Source organism: Lipotes vexillifer, unplaced genomic scaffold, assembly GCF_000442215.2.
Source record: "Lipotes vexillifer unplaced genomic scaffold, Lipotes_vexillifer_v1.1 scaffold182, whole genome shotgun sequence".
Lineage (NCBI taxonomy): Eukaryota > Metazoa > Chordata > Mammalia > Artiodactyla > Lipotidae > Lipotes > Lipotes vexillifer.
Genome location: NW_006798798.1, coordinates 5,856,118 through 5,871,345, shown reverse-complemented (window position 1 = coordinate 5,871,345; position 15,228 = coordinate 5,856,118). Strand labels below are relative to the sequence as shown.

Genomic DNA, 15,228 nt, shown 5'->3' with positions numbered 1-15,228 from the left:
CAGCAGGCCCTGCCTCGGGCCCAAGTACCCAGCTGCAGCCCGGGCTTCTCTATCCACTTTCAGAGGCCTCTTCCTCCGACAGCTCCCGTGCAGCCTACCTCCTCCCATGCCTATTTCCAGGGCCCTTTCCCTCCTCAGGAGGCCTGAGGACCACGCTTCCCCACGCCACCCCTCGGGGCCACCCAGACCCCTGGAAGCCCCCCGCCTCCGCCCCGCCCGGCGATGGGGACGCCTCCGACTGCCTCACCTCATCGTCGGACTCCCCGTCACTGCTCTCCTCCTCCAGCAGGCAGTCCCGGCTCGGGCCCCAGCCCCAGCCCCGGCCCCGGCCCCGGCCCCGACCCCGCTGAATGCGCGGGCCGGCCCACAGGCGGCGGAGCCGGCGCAGGCCCCGGCGGAGCCCCAGCAAACGGAGCAGGGCCGTGTCCTCCCCGGGCTCGGCTCCGCCCGGCCCCGCCGCGCCGCCGCCGCGCCGCAGAGCTACCCGCACTCTTTCGGCCCCGCTGCCCCGTCCGCCGCGGCCCCCGCCCCCGCCAGAGCCCCGCGGCCGGCCCGGGAAGCGGCCCCGCGCGGAGCCAGGCCCGGGGCAACTGCCGCCGCCCGCCGCTGCCGCCATCTTGGCACCGTGAGAGGGGCCGGGGAGGCGGGGGGAGGGGCGGCCCGTAAGCAGGGCCGGGGGGGAGGGGAGCAGAGGAGGGGCGGGGCGGCGGCGGCTCACGACAACCACCAGCGCCGCCGCGGGGTCGCCGGGAGCCGGGGGCTGGGCCGGCCGCGCGCGGGGCACCACGGGAGCGGGAGTCCGAGGCCTGCCGGCCGTCACCCTTAAACCGCATCTGAAGAGCATAGACACCCGCGTCGCGGCGGGAGAGGATGAGGCGCAGGGCCCTCTGGGAAATGTAGTTCGAGCTCCTCGCTCCTTCCTGGCGAGCTAGGGCCGCGAGAGCTGGGACTATGGGGTCCTGACCCGACCCAGAAAGCGATCTCCGGGGCCGCCGGGAGATGTGGTTCTTGACCCAGACTCCTCCCATTGTTCTTGTCGAGGCCAGCGGCCCGTGTGAACTACCACTCCCAGAGTGCGGTGGGCCTCGGACCCTGGGAACACCAGAGACCCTGGAAAATGAAGTTCGCTACTGCAGGAGGCGTGGGTTGGGTAAGGGGCGGCGGCAAAAGATTAGTCTCAGTTCGGAGCTCAACCCGGCAGCTGTTCCGTACAGCCTGGAGGGAAGATGCTGGAGAGGCTACGGCCTTTCGGCTCTTGTGCTCTAGGAAAGGAGGGTGGCCGAAAGCAGGGCGGAGCACGCGTTCCTCTCGAGCCCCCGGCTGGAGGCCCAGACTCAGACTCCGCGCGCAGTTGCTTGCTGTGGAAGGGACGGGTAACTTGGGTTCTGACAGCCTCCCCTCACAGGGCTTGCTGCTAAGTCGGCCTGGACGCCGAATTCTCGCGGCCCTCTGCCTCCGGGGGAGGAGAGGGAGCCCTGGGAGACGGAGAAGGTGGCCGCCGCGCTGAACCACCAGGGGCCGCTACAGGACTAGGGGCAAGGCTGTCCCCCGCCCGCAGGCTAAAGTCCGGACTCGGCTTTCTGGTCCCGAGAGAAGGACACAGGAAACTTTATTTTGGTGATGAACCGCCAGTCCCCGCACAGTTAACCTTCACTCGTGCACACTTCACTGCCCTCACCCCACACGGGCTCGCTGGCCCAGGTTTCTGTGGCCCGCGGTCATCTGGGAGAGGGGTCTTGGCGCCCTTCCTGCGACGCTTCTTGGAGCAGAGTTTGCTAGGCTGCCGTAGCCGCGGTGCGAGGTCAGAAGCCTAGCAGGCCCGCCGGCCCATCTTTCATTCTGTACGCTTGGCTGAAGCCAAAGAAGCTACTGACACCCTGTCAGGTGGTTGAGGAAGCGGGCCTACAGGGAGAGGTCGAGGCCCGAGATGGCCTCGAGGAGGAGGAGGAGGAGGAGGAGTAGAGGAAGGTGGAGCGAATGGTCCATCCCGGCGGGAGCTGGCTGGGCGAGTGGCCGCGCATGTGCATCTGCATGGAGGCCAGGCTGGGGCAGCCGGCCTGGCACAGAGGGCAGCGGTAGGGTGCGGCCCCATGCGTCCGCAGGTGCTTGGTCATGGCTGAGAAGTCCCGGGAGCGCTGGGGACAGAGGCTACAGGAGAAGGGCTTCTCTCCTAGGGCAGGTGGAGGGGAAGACCCATGAAGGAAAGAGGAAAGGAGCGAAGGCTGGCCTAGGGGTAGATTGGGGCAACTGGGCAAGGTCGTTGCGGGGGAGCCAGACACTCAGAGAGGGACTTAGGAGCGGGCCCACTGGAGTTTGGAAGGAGGTAGACAATTCACACAGGGCAGGGCGCCCATACCTGTGTGGACACGGTAGTGCGTCTCCATCTGATGTTTGAGTGAAAACCTCTTTCCACAGACAGAACAAGAATAGGGCCGAGACCGAGCAGGAGCGGGTGGGGGAGGGTGTTGGTGAGATGGGTGGCTTGCTGTGCCCACATGACCCACACAGGTTGCAAGTTCACCTGTGGCGACAAAAGGCAAAGGAGGGCAGGGCTGGGAATCCCAGAGCCGGATCACTGGAACACTCAGGCAAGACATCAGGGGCTACAGTGGGGCTGAGGCAAAAGTGCCCTCACCCTACTCACCTGTGTGCCTCTGATCAGACTCTTCCATCTCCCCAGGGCTGAGCTGTGTGGGGCCCTGGGGGAGGGAACCTGAAGGGAGCAGAGTGAAGTAGGGGCTCTGCTCAGGCTGGACTCCTGGAGCCCCAGCCTCAGCCCCAGCTGAGAGAACATGTTACAGGGTGCATGCAGGGCAAGTGAGGGGCTTACCTGGGGTGGGGCTGCATGAGGCCAACTGGTTCTGGCTCCAGAGGCCTTTGTGGAGGTTCAGGGACAGTGGGATCCTGGGAGTGGGATGGGGAAGAGTTACAGCTTTGGCTACACCTGGGATCCTGGCCAATTCCTTTCTGGAGAGGGAGGTATGACGTCATGAGTCCTCAGGGGCTGGGCTTTGGCTTTCCCTGTGGTGGGAGCTTCTTGTCCTTTCCCCAGCTCAGGAAATGTATAGTAGAGATAAGAGATGTGGTGCCCTTCCACCCTTCACTGCTGCTTCTCCTAAGCCACTCCCTCCCAGCCGGAGGTCTTCCATAGGCCCTTCAACTCACCTCTGGTCCCGAGGCCAGACCTCCTGCTGGGCTGCAGTCATGGGGGTGCTATGGGAGAAGGGAGTGCCATATCTGGGCGGCAACAGCAGGATGCTCCACAGGGCAGGCTGGCCCTCCCCCAACCAAGGGGCCTCAGCCCACCAGGGCCTAGGGGTGATGCCGGTTTGGAGGGAACCTGGTGGGGGAAGGGGGCCAGGGAACTCCCGCAGACTTTCCTCAGAGCCCCCTGTACTGTCCCTCACCCACATGATCACTTCTTGCTTCCCATCTACTACTCCGCGGCCAACAGGGGATTGGTTGAGTTTCTCCTCTGGTCTCATCTGCTCCCCTTGCTCCTCCAGAGTTGCCTCTGCCATCTCAGGGCTCTGTCTTGGTGGCCTGTGCCTGTGCAACATCTCCTGTTCTTTCCCACCAGCTCTAACAAACTTCTGTGGTCTCTGCTTCTCTCCAAAGCCCCCCACTCCTCTCACAGAATCCCTTGTGGGTTTCTCTGGCTCCTCCTGTTGTTCCTTCAGCCCTGGACCCAGCTCTTCTCTGGCCGTATCTCTTCGAGCCCTCATGCATGCCTCTTCCAGGGACTGCACCCCTAGCGCTCTGGCTGCCTCCTCAAGGGGCCCCAGTTCCCCAGGTTGCAGCTCTAGGCTCTCCCCATAAACAAAGTGCAGAAGTTGGGCAAAGGTGGAAGGGCTGATGCCTTTCACCAGAGCCCAGTGACCCCTGCGACCCAGTTGCTGGCTCACACCTGCTAGCACCAGGCTGTGGGCAGGGAACTCCTGGCTCCCCACTGTGATCAGGGTATCACATAGTGCTGGCCGGAGCCTGGCTGCTAGCCGTACCAGCCGATCAGAGCCATAGGGACTAGGCAGTCTTGTTGGGGACATGGGCATTGTGCCTTGCCTGGGTACCAATCTCAGAGGTTCTGAGAGAAGGGCCACAGTGTGGGGTCCATGGTGAAAAGGGGAGGCAGGAACAGCATATTCTCAAGCCTGTGGAGGTGAGGGGAGAAAGAGTGAGTTGCTGGTTCTGAATCAGAGCTCTCTGTCCTGAATGGAGCAGATAAACTGACCCGAGACAGGACCTGAGCTTATCCAGAATCATAGCAGGGGCCAGGGGTGGGGGTGCGGTGGTGGGAGAATGGAAATTAGACCAAATTCAGGACTTAAAGAGCAAGGACCAGACAGTTAAGAACTATCTCAAGTAGTGGATTTAAGACTAGTATAGATGGGTCCTGCCAGTTGGCAATGTCTGACTTAAAGGATAGCAAACACTGATACTTCTGCTTCTCCAAGCTCCTCTGCAGGGAAAGACCTCTGAGAGGTCAGGCTCTCCTCATTCCAGACAAGAAGATCACCACAAAACCCAGTCAGCCCTGGAAGTTAGGGATGGAGCAAGACACAGCTTCATGGGTGAGGTTAGAAAGCTAGTGTGTCCTCCCCCTGCAAGCCCATCAATGTGGAGCTGAGGGTCCCGAGAGGAAGAAAGGGCAGCAAGACAGGGGTCGTAACTGCAGGAGGGCAGGCTCTAAGGCATCAATCAACCATCTCCCTGAGGACGAAACTTATAGAACCCATCCTCAGAGAAGGAACTGGAAGATACCAAAGACTCCCATGCAGTGAGATAAGAGAGCAGGTCAGAAGCCACAGGAGAGAAGGCTCCTCATCCGAAGATGGAGAGACTTTGGAGAAGGCTTTGACCCTTGAGGAAGCCAGAGAAAGGGAAATGGGAACTATAGAGGGAGAGGCTATTTCCTCTCAAGATTAGGATAAGGAGACGGTTCAGTTTTGTTTTTCATAAGCCAAAAGTGAAGAACAGAAGGACAGAACCGAACAAGGCAGAAATTTATCCCACATCAAAACCACCACATGGGCTTTTAAGAAAACTGGGAACCCAGATATAAAGAGACGCACCTAAGTGTTGCAGTGCCCAGCAGGCATATTCCTAGGTGTGGGCTCACCATGAGTATGGACCCCATCGGAGGGAGGATTACTAGTTGGACACTCACGGAGAGGGCTACAGGCTGGCAGGAAGTGGACAGAGGGGTGTAGTGGGAGGAAAGTCTCAGCTGGGAAGAAGCAGCCACTCACCGGTTGTAGCTTCCTCCTGGACACCGCATGCTCTGAACTGCTGTTGGGGCTCCTGGGCACCCCCACCCTGGAGCTAGCCCCGCCCCTGACCTCACAGTCATCCATTGGGTGTCCCAAGTATCAGTCTGCCACAGTCCTCCAAGGGGTGTGGTTTTATACCCCTGGCTGTGCTTCACTCCTCCAGGACCACTCCTCTCCTTCAGAGCCCTGGCATTCTGACTCCTAACCTCCTGTCTCCTTATTTCATTTGTGAACCCCTAGAGTCAAAGAAGTGTATCTAAAGCAATACGAACTTTGGGATAATCAGACCTGCGTTTGAGTCTCATCTCTGCCATTTACTAGTTGAGTCACCTTGGGCAAGTCACCTCTCTGAGCCTCAGTTAACTCATCCATGAAATAGGGATAACCTCTGCTTACCTCATTTGGAGGTGGGGTGAAGATGAAATGACATGATGTATGTGAAAGTGGTTTCTCGGTACATAGCATCATTCAAATAGTATTAGTTCTGTTTCTTAGAGGTGTCAGTAGATCTCTAGCAGCTGGAAGCTCTTTCTGCTACCTCAAAAGTAAAAAGGACTGAAACATCTGCATTCTAAGGAGAGTGAAGGAGGGCCAAAAGCATGCCTCCTCCTCCCTCTCTCTGACTTGGTACTAGGAAGCCTCAACTGCTCTGTGGGAATGACCCCTGTCATCTGGGCCATCACTGGGGACTGGGTGTGTGAGTGACTCAGATCCTCCCATCAGGCTCTGATGGGGGCAACCCCAGGAAGGACCTGTGGTGGTCTTCGAAGAGAAAAACTCCTTTTCTTGGGTTGATGACAAATGACATTTCTCTGAAATCAGGACTCCGAGGTTTCTTTGACTTCCTGCCCAGGGGGTGAAGGTCCTCAGAGATTTCCCCTCTTTTCACACTTTAGCACTCCTTAACCTGGGGAAAAGATGAGCTCTGAGAGACTCAAATTTCTTTCTCTGTTTCTTACTATTTCATTATTCCTCGTCCTGTGGCAGAATTTTCATTCACAGAACAAGTGCTGCTAAATCGCTTATGATATGTGCCTAATAAATAACTGGAAGGTTAACGAGTCAGGCACTGGTAGGCTGCTCTGGTGACAAGACACAGTCTGGTTCCCCCTAGGCTTCTCTCTTAGATTCTGGTCCCCTCCTAGACTCAAATATTATGTCTCTAAAACTCCTGTTTCACCTTTTGGCTCCAGGACCCCCAAATGTTCAGACCATCCTTCTACTCTCTCTCCAGACCTAATATGCCTTCCCTCTACCTCTCATTCTACCTTGGGTGCAAACGGATGTTAATCCCTCCTAGATCAGACAGGGTGTGCCAATGGGTGGGGCTAGTGGAGGGGCAATAATAGTGTGGGGAGAGGGGAAGATGAGTCAGAGTGAAAGGGAAAATGCAAATGGGCAAGCTGTATTCATTTGCTACTCTGGTCGTTAAATATTTTCCATTTCTGAGCTTTCTAACTCCTCACACCACCACACCCAGGGACTCATTAGATACCCATATAAAAGACGCTTGATTTGGACACAGAAATGCACCAATCCCTGACATGTAGGTATACATGAGGGAAACATCCTTCCTCCAATACAAAAATACACACTCCCTGAGGATATGGGATAAGTGGGGAAAGCCATGAAGGAGAAACCCCAAGTGTAGGTATAGGGGTCTGGAAGATTACATCATCACCCAGTGGAGTAGAGTCCCCTCACCTCCCAGGCCTACATCATGTGCCCATGACTCGGCTCCCCTACTGGTGGTTGCCCACTGATGTTCAAAAGAGTTGGAAGCTGTGCTCAAAGGGCAGCATCCTCTTATGCAGTTGACAGGGAGTGCCAACGGGCTTTCAGGAAACCTAAAAGTGAGGGCAAGGGGCAAGGGGCCTCCCCATTCAGTGAACAAAAGCCCCCAAGATTGGGAAACCCCATCTTTCCTCCCACTTGGTGTCTATCCCCATCTAAGGATATCCCTTTAGAGACTGCCTCCTTAGAGGTATCTCTAGGGCCCTCTACACCTCAGCCCTTCTTCCTTCCTACATTCTTGACATTCTTGACTGCACAGTCCAAGCCACCTTGCACTGAGCAGTGATAGCAGAAGCAGAAGCAAAAGCAAATAGCACTTTGACTTGGAAGGGTAGGGACACTGCTGACTCTCTCTCTCTCTCGCTCTCTCTCTCGCTCTTTGGCTGCGTGGCATGCAAAACTTCCCTGACCAGGGATCGAACCCGTGCCCCCTGCATTGGAAGCCCGGAGTCCTAACCACTGGACCACCAGGGAAGTCTTGTGTTTCTCTTCTTGAAAGGACTCTCCTCCCCAGCCTCAGAAACCTTGCCCACCTTCCACTTCCCAGGCTGACTCAGTAGGAATCTCTTGCAGTTGTCTCTCTGGGGTGGAGCCAGGAAACCACAGGTCATGAGGACACAAGCCTGCATCCTGGGAGAGGGTACCGTAGGTGGGAGAGGTTAGGTAGGATATAATTGGAAGAAAAGAATGTGGGAAAAGGAGGTATGATTTTTGCCTCTCAGTCCTTTCTAATATTCATATTACTAAATAAAGTTTGAAATCTGATATCTTTTATTCTTACTAATAGACTTGACCATAAGCCCCTTTAGGCACAACCCAGCTTGCTGTAAAAATGTCAACACAGCAATACAAGTATAGAGTCTCTTCAAATATTATAATTAAAACTAAACCATCAGAATATGCCAATTAGAGGGATGATTATTTGTTTTATGAAAATATTCTCCCTTGGTCTCACGTATTGAGGTATTGAGTACCTCCAAAAGCCAGGTTAAACAAGATTCAATTCAGAAAAGTTCTATGAACTTTCCACTCTTCCCAGGAACACATCGCTTTCGGCAAATTAAGGTGGTTAAACTCCCTGCATCATTTTATATAGATTAAAACCAATTATCCAAACCTTACATAAATCTTCAAATGTTCACTCTTTTTAGTTAAGTACATCCAACACATACCAGAGGAGAGACACCACAGAATGAATGAGTTTCTTTCTTCCCTTAAATCTATGTTCTACATAGCCCAAGATCTGGATATAGTAATAGGCAGGTGAGCTGAATCTAGGTCATAGAGACCCTATCATAGCACACCTTTTGTGGATTAAGCGGCAAAACAACCAGATGAGAAGTAAAAACAACTTAGGTTCCACTGCATCCTCACAGTGGACTGCCTTTTTCTTCAGCACTAACATGGGGTTAACTCTTCTGAGACCCTCAAATTCCTCATAGGGACTATTTTCAAGACCAGTATCGAATATCCATATTGCCTCAAATCCAGACAGAGGGCCCCACTCTGACCTCTAGTTGTGTCCCTCCCCATGGGCTGAGGAGTCCAAGGGTATCTAGGAAGTACCCCCTGGAACCTGTGCCCCCCAATTCTAGACCATGCTCTGGGAACTCGGAACCCTGGACCTCCTGGCCCAAATAGCCCACTTCCTGGGTTTACACTGGCCTCAGACCCAGGTCTATACTCTTCCGAGTGGGCTATGTGATTGATGTAATTGTGTGGCCCTGATTGGGTGGGAGGGGCACATAGACGGAACTTGGACATGCAGGCTAGTATGTGAGACACCTTGAAGTATGCGCCAACACCAGATGTGGGGATAAGAGGGGAAATCTCCATTTCTAGTCTTGCCTAAGCCCCATAAATGATATGGGAGCCTGCTTTATTTTAGTTGTTCTTAACCTCTCAGGGGGTCACTACGCTTTTTAAAATTGTAAGTCGTGGAATCAACTCTTTACATCAGAAAATTGTAGATTCTCATACCATTTTGCATATGGATGACAAGAGAGTCACAGACTGCTCTGAAACTCACCCTTGGACAGGCTTCACTCCTCATCCTTGTGGCTGCTTTTACCGCCCCACCGCCCCCCCACTCCGCCAACACACATACAGTTTTTTGGATTATTTCCAGGAGCTCATAGACCCTGTAATCCACTCATAGCCTCCCCCCATGCACCTCCACCCTTGGTTTAAGAACTCTAGGTGTACATGAAAGTACCCTGAAAGCTTTAGTACAAGGTAGAGCTTGAACAGCGGGGTGAAATTAGATACCAACATCCTGCCTCATAAGTATAAAAAGATCTTCAGTAAAGACAACCTGGGTGATTTCCTAAAGAGCAGGATATCTCACACACCTCCTATGCTCCAGTACAACGTCCATCTTCTCCAAGCAGCTGCCCCATGCTTAGAGCCTGATGTCTTCTGGGAATGACCAGAAACAGTTTGCGGAAGAATGGGAACAGGGACTAAAAGGCCCAAGACACGACTCAATCCTGGTTCTATCTAGAGCCACCACAAAACAATAATACTTCATGGAGGGCAAACAACCTGCTGGGATTCAGAGACACCCTCCCCACCCCGGAACCTCCAGAAGACCACGGCCCTAACCTCCTGGCCACGTCGTCCAACCTGGACCCAATCCTGGAAAATCTTACACGAGCACCCCAACCCAGAAGCCAGAGTCCCCCAGAAGTCTTGCAGCCACATGTTCCCATCACAGCCAGGATGCAATGACTCTTGACAACTTCCCATTGGGCTTTTGACTTATCAACACTCACTCTCAGCCCAGGCTGGATCCAAAGACTACAGAAAACCTCTCAAGTTCTCACTAGTTTCATTTCTTGGTCAAAGACTCCCATGAACCTCTGGAGAGTCACCAGATCCAGTCTCAGTCCAGAGACCCCAGACAACCTCTCATAGGTCAGAGGCCATACCTCATGGCCAATGACCCCACACAGAGCTCCAAGTGCCTCCACCTGCCCCACAACACACTTCCAAATCAGGCTGTCTCAGGGACCGGGGACATGCCAGCCTGGTCTCTGCCCAGCTGGGCCCAACGGTGCCCAGGAGGCCCCATTTCCAGCCTCTCCAGGGCAGAGGGAGTCCCCAAAGCCTAACGCCCTCACCCCCACTTCCCGATCCTCATCCTCAGGGCGACCACTCAAGCCCCCATACTTCTGCTTTGCCTGGTCCAGGCCCAAGCCCGAAGAAAAGAAAGAAAATCCATGGCACTCACCGACTCAGGCCCTGTTCCTCTCCTCACTCCGCCTCACATACACTCAGGGCGGCACAAGCCCGAGTGGCCGAGTGGCCGTTAGAAAGTGGAGCGGCGCGAGGCTCGGAGCTCGAGGCCGGGCCGCGTGCACAGCTCGCTGGTCGCCCTGGATCCCGAGGCAGACGCTGATTGGCCGCAGTGCTGGCCACACCCTCTTTCCTGGCTCCCGCCGGCTGAGGGATCACAACAGCCTGGGAGGCACCTAGGACAGCTCCACTCCTCACCACCCCCGCCCCTCCCCCTCCCGGCCCCCGGGTCCCCAACTCTGCCTCGCGACCTCCGCTGATTGGCTGCAGAGCCGAGCTCGCGCCCACCTGGCTGGCGCTGTGGAGGGACAGGGCCTTAAATCTGATTGGTCCGCGGACAGACAACCTGGGTGATTTCCTAAAGAGCAGGATATCTCACACACCTCCTATGCTCCAGTACAACGTCCATCTTCTCCAAGCAGCTGCCCCATGCTTAGAGCCTGATGTCTTCTGGGAATGACCAGAAACAGTTTGCGGAAGAATGGGAACAGGGACTAAAAGGCCCAAGACACGACTCAATCCTGGTTCTATCTAGAGCCACCACAAAACAATAATACTTCATGGAGGGCAAACAACCTGCTGGGATTCAGAGACACCCTCCCCACCCCGGAACCTCCAGAAGACCACGGCCCTAACCTCCTGGCCACGTCGTCCAACCTGGACCCAATCCTGGAAAATCTTACACGAGCACCCCAACCCAGAAGCCAGAGTCCCCCAGAAGTCTTGCAGCCACATGTTCCCATCACAGCCAGGATGCAATGACTCTTGACAACTTCCCATTGGGCTTTTGACTTATCAACACTCACTCTCAGCCCAGGCTGGATCCAAAGACTACAGAAAACCTCTCAAGTTCTCACTAGTTTCATTTCTTGGTCAAAGACTCCCATGAACCTCTGGAGAGTCACCAGATCCAGTCTCAGTCCAGAGACCCCAGACAACCTCTCATAGGTCAGAGGCCATACCTCATGGCCAATGACCCCACACAGAGCTCCAAGTGCCTCCACCTGCCCCACAACACACTTCCAAATCAGGCTGTCTCAGGGACCGGGGACATGCCAGCCTGGTCTCTGCCCAGCTGGGCCCAACGGTGCCCAGGAGGCCCCATTTCCAGCCTCTCCAGGGCAGAGGGAGTCCCCAAAGCCTAACGCCCTCACCCCCACTTCCCGATCCTCATCCTCAGGGCGACCACTCAAGCCCCCATACTTCTGCTTTGCCTGGTCCAGGCCCAAGCCCGAAGAAAAGAAAGAAAATCCATGGCACTCACCGACTCAGGCCCTGTTCCTCTCCTCACTCCGCCTCACATACACTCAGGGCGGCACAAGCCCGAGTGGCCGAGTGGCCGTTAGAAAGTGGAGCGGCGCGAGGCTCGGAGCTCGAGGCCGGGCCGCGTGCACAGCTCGCTGGTCGCCCTGGATCCCGAGGCAGACGCTGATTGGCCGCAGTGCTGGCCACACCCTCTTTCCTGGCTCCCGCCGGCTGAGGGATCACAACAGCCTGGGAGGCACCTAGGACAGCTCCACTCCTCACCACCCCCGCCCCTCCCCCTCCCGGCCCCCGGGTCCCCAACTCTGCCTCGCGACCTCCGCTGATTGGCTGCAGAGCCGAGCTCGCGCCCACCTGGCTGGCGCTGTGGAGGGACAGGGCCTTAAATCTGATTGGTCCGCGGACTTGAGCTTCAGGCCTCTAAGGCTGAGATCTCATCCACCAGCCGGTCCTCAATGCTTTCTGGCTGCGCAGATTGCTCTGTCCCACCCTCTCTAAGAAGAGACTGGGGCCTGAACCTCCTTCACCTGCATAGCTTTGGAGGCTCCCTCTGAAAGTGCTCAGGGGTACCACTGCTTTCTTGCTTCTGTCTTTCCATCCTGTGTAGTCCTCGTTGCAAACCCTTTCACCTTTCTCTCAACCCCTTACAATCTGTGGAGAAGTGACTGGGATTGGATAGGAGGCCATCAGGCTTTGGGTGCCTGTGGGCAGCTCCCCTTTCCCGCCTCTTGCCTTGCACCATTAATTGGCTGCAGAACGCACCCTGCCTCACCCGGAAGTATGCGGGGACAGGGAAGACACAAGAGAGGGCAGTGCCTTGACCCCCCCTCATTGGCCTAGATGCTCGCGCTTCAAATACACGATGACGCCTCAACTGTCTGCTGAGTCAGGATTAACTGCGTACTTCATGTACCAGCCCCCACCACACCGTAAAGAGAATGACCCATTACGCTGCCCCACCATTAACTGGCCCGGGATTAGAACCCGGCCAGCGGGCTTTCTCACTAGGCAGGGCTTTGGTGCTGACACACCGTACTAATCTGTGGCTGGCCGACTGCCTCCCTTCTTCCCCCGGCCCCGCTGCCATTGCACCGTCGATCAGCTGGCCCCACTCCTCAGTGGCTTAGCCTGGACACATCCAATCAGGCGCGAGGGCGCTTTAAGGAGGCGGGCATTGCTCCACCGCTTCCACTTATGATTGGTCCCGAGGCTTGCTTCTTCGCCTTTGATTGATCAGGGGACCTGGAGGAGGGAGCCCAGCCCAATGGTTTCGGGCGGCGGTTAGAATTCCGTCCCTTTGCCTCTGTTCAGCTTCGGGGTTCTGGCGACTGTTGTCTGGCGTCTCCTTCCCCACGGCTAGTGGGGAAATGGGGATGGAGAGTGGGGTGGGGGGAGAAGCTGGAAGGCGCCCTGCTGAGGAGGGCGTGACTCGACTCAGAGGAGCTTAGGACAGTGGGAACCGAGACCACCTAAGGCGAGTGCCTGGCACGCGGGAGATAACCCTTCAAAGAGCAGGGGAAAGACGGGCGCTGTAGTGGTAGTAACAACAAGCCTTTCCATGTACTACGCTTTGTGCATCATCTCACTGAATCCTTCTAAATAGCTCTGTGAGGGAGTCTATTACTAGCCGGGTTAAACGCTGAGGGTCAGAGGTGAAGTCACTTGTCTCAGGTTCCACAGTGAGTATGGGCATTGCTGGGACTCCGACATTGTTCTGGTGAGAGTCCAACATCCGAGCTACACTACAATTAAGTAGGATTGATCTTATATAGATGTGGAATGGGGTCTGATGTGGTCACATGACCTTGGTTTACTTCATCATATAAATGAGTTTTTTTGCTTATTTGTTTTTCTTTTTTTAGACTTGAATCCCATCCTGAAGGCTCAGCACTCAGCATATATTTTCAACTCCTCCAACTCTGGGGCAAATGCATCTGCATTCTAGAAAAGGATATTTTGAAAATCAGCATCATAATATCTTTGCCACTTTTTGTCCACTGACACCGAACCAGGCCAGTTTTAAGTGTTTTACATGCATCCTCTGACTGAATCCTCATAAGCTGTATCAGATGTTTACTCTGATGTTTATTTTTCTCACTTCACAGATGAGTATATTGAGGCTGACAGAAGAACCTGATTTCCCTAAGATCTCACCAGGAGTAATTGTCAGAGCTGGAATTTGAATTAGGCCTGTTGCAGTTTGACTCCAGAGCCTAAGCTCCTAACCACTGATATACAACCCCTGTCATCCTAACAGCTACAGTGTCCAGAGCGTGGGCACACATGGTCCTGGGGAATCCTCGTAGCCACTCTAGGAAGAGGAATGATGACAACACTCATTAGAACAGACAACAGAGGCTCATGGAGGTGAAGACACTCAGCTCACATAGCTGGTCCATGGCTGAACAAGGAGTAGAATGAATCATACCTAATATGCTGAATCCACACCCCACATTCTTAATCACTCCTCACACTGCTCCCTTCCCATTTGACAAACAAAGAAACTGAGGCGCTGAGGAGAAATCCAAGCTGGAATTCAGACCCAGGTCTATCAGACCCAAGAGGTCACTCCCTGAACCACATTACCTCCAGGAAGTATGTGTCTGGTAGATCCTGTGTTGTTGGGTCAGGTGAGAAGTCCTCATACCCAGCCAGCCTTGTCTGCAAGCAATGAGGTCATCTGGTCCCAGTTTTGGCCCTAAAGGTGGTTGGGAGAGTATTTCACAGCCTCAGAGCCTTTGGGGGCTTCTCATTGAGAAGCCTTAATCATAATTGCTACAATTTATTGTACACTTTTTATGAGCCAGGCTAGGTGGAAAACATTCTGCAGGTATCATCTCACTGAATCCTTATAATAATTCTAGGATATAGGGGTTGTTATTGTCCCCAATTTACAGGTGAGGAAACAGACCCAGGGTGGGATGTAACATTTCTATGTTTACAGAGCTAGTGAATGGTGGAGCCTGGATTGGAACTCAGAGAGCCTTACTCGAGAGCCCTCAATTCCAGCTACTACCCAGTGTGTACAAGCATGAGAAGATGGAGTGAGGGACCCTGGGTTCTGGCAGGATGGAGTCAGAACGGTTGTTGGTTTCATTCTGGAAGTTGGACTGTAAGATTTGAAGAGTAAGCTGTCTGAGAGGAGTAGAGAAATAACTATGGCTTATGGAACAACTACCCCATGCCAGGCCCTATGTTAACTACACTTTAATATATGTTGAGAAGGCTTGTGGTTAAGAAGCTGGACACTGGATCCAGTCTGCCTGGATTCATGTCCTGGCCTTGCTACTTGCTAGTTGTGAGACCTTTGGCCGGTTACTTAACCTCTCTTGGCCTCAATTTCCTCATCTGTAATGTGGGGATAATGATAATAAATACCTCTCAGGACTGTCAAGAGGATTTTGTTTTTATTATTATTATTATTATTTTTTGTGGTATGCGGGCCTTCCACTGCTGTGGCCTCTCCCGTTGCGGAGCACAGGCTCCAGATGCACAGGCTCAGTGGCCATGGCTCATGGGCCCAGCTGCTCCGTGGCATGTGGGATCTTCCCAGACCAGGGCACGAACCCGTGTCCCCTGCATCGGCAGGCGGACTCCCAACCAC

At 54.6% G+C, this 15,228-nt stretch overlaps 2 protein-coding genes across 2 annotated transcripts in view; both read right to left on the bottom strand.

Annotated features, from left to right (window-relative positions):
• KMT2B (lysine methyltransferase 2B) overlaps positions 1-616 on the bottom strand; it is a 20,299-nt gene extending 19,683 nt beyond the window's left edge. Inside the window, exon 1 of the mRNA XM_007471002.1 lies at positions 248-616. Within this exon, the coding sequence (XP_007471064.1) occupies positions 248-616 (369 nt within the window). The remainder of the gene's footprint in view (positions 1-247) is intronic.
• A 961-nt stretch (positions 617-1,577) lies between these two features.
• ZBTB32 (zinc finger and BTB domain containing 32) lies at positions 1,578-5,268 on the bottom strand. Its single transcript, XM_007471001.1, has 6 exons — positions 5,250-5,268; positions 3,166-4,151; positions 2,831-2,904; positions 2,645-2,713; positions 2,357-2,521; positions 1,578-2,170 (listed from the first exon to the last, which is right to left on the bottom strand). The coding sequence occupies exons 2-6, from the start codon at positions 4,050-4,052 to the stop codon at positions 1,881-1,883; spliced, it is 1,485 nt and encodes a 494-aa protein (XP_007471063.1). The 5' UTR covers positions 4,053-4,151; positions 5,250-5,268; the 3' UTR covers positions 1,578-1,880.
• Between the last annotated feature and the right edge of the window lie 9,960 nt (positions 5,269-15,228).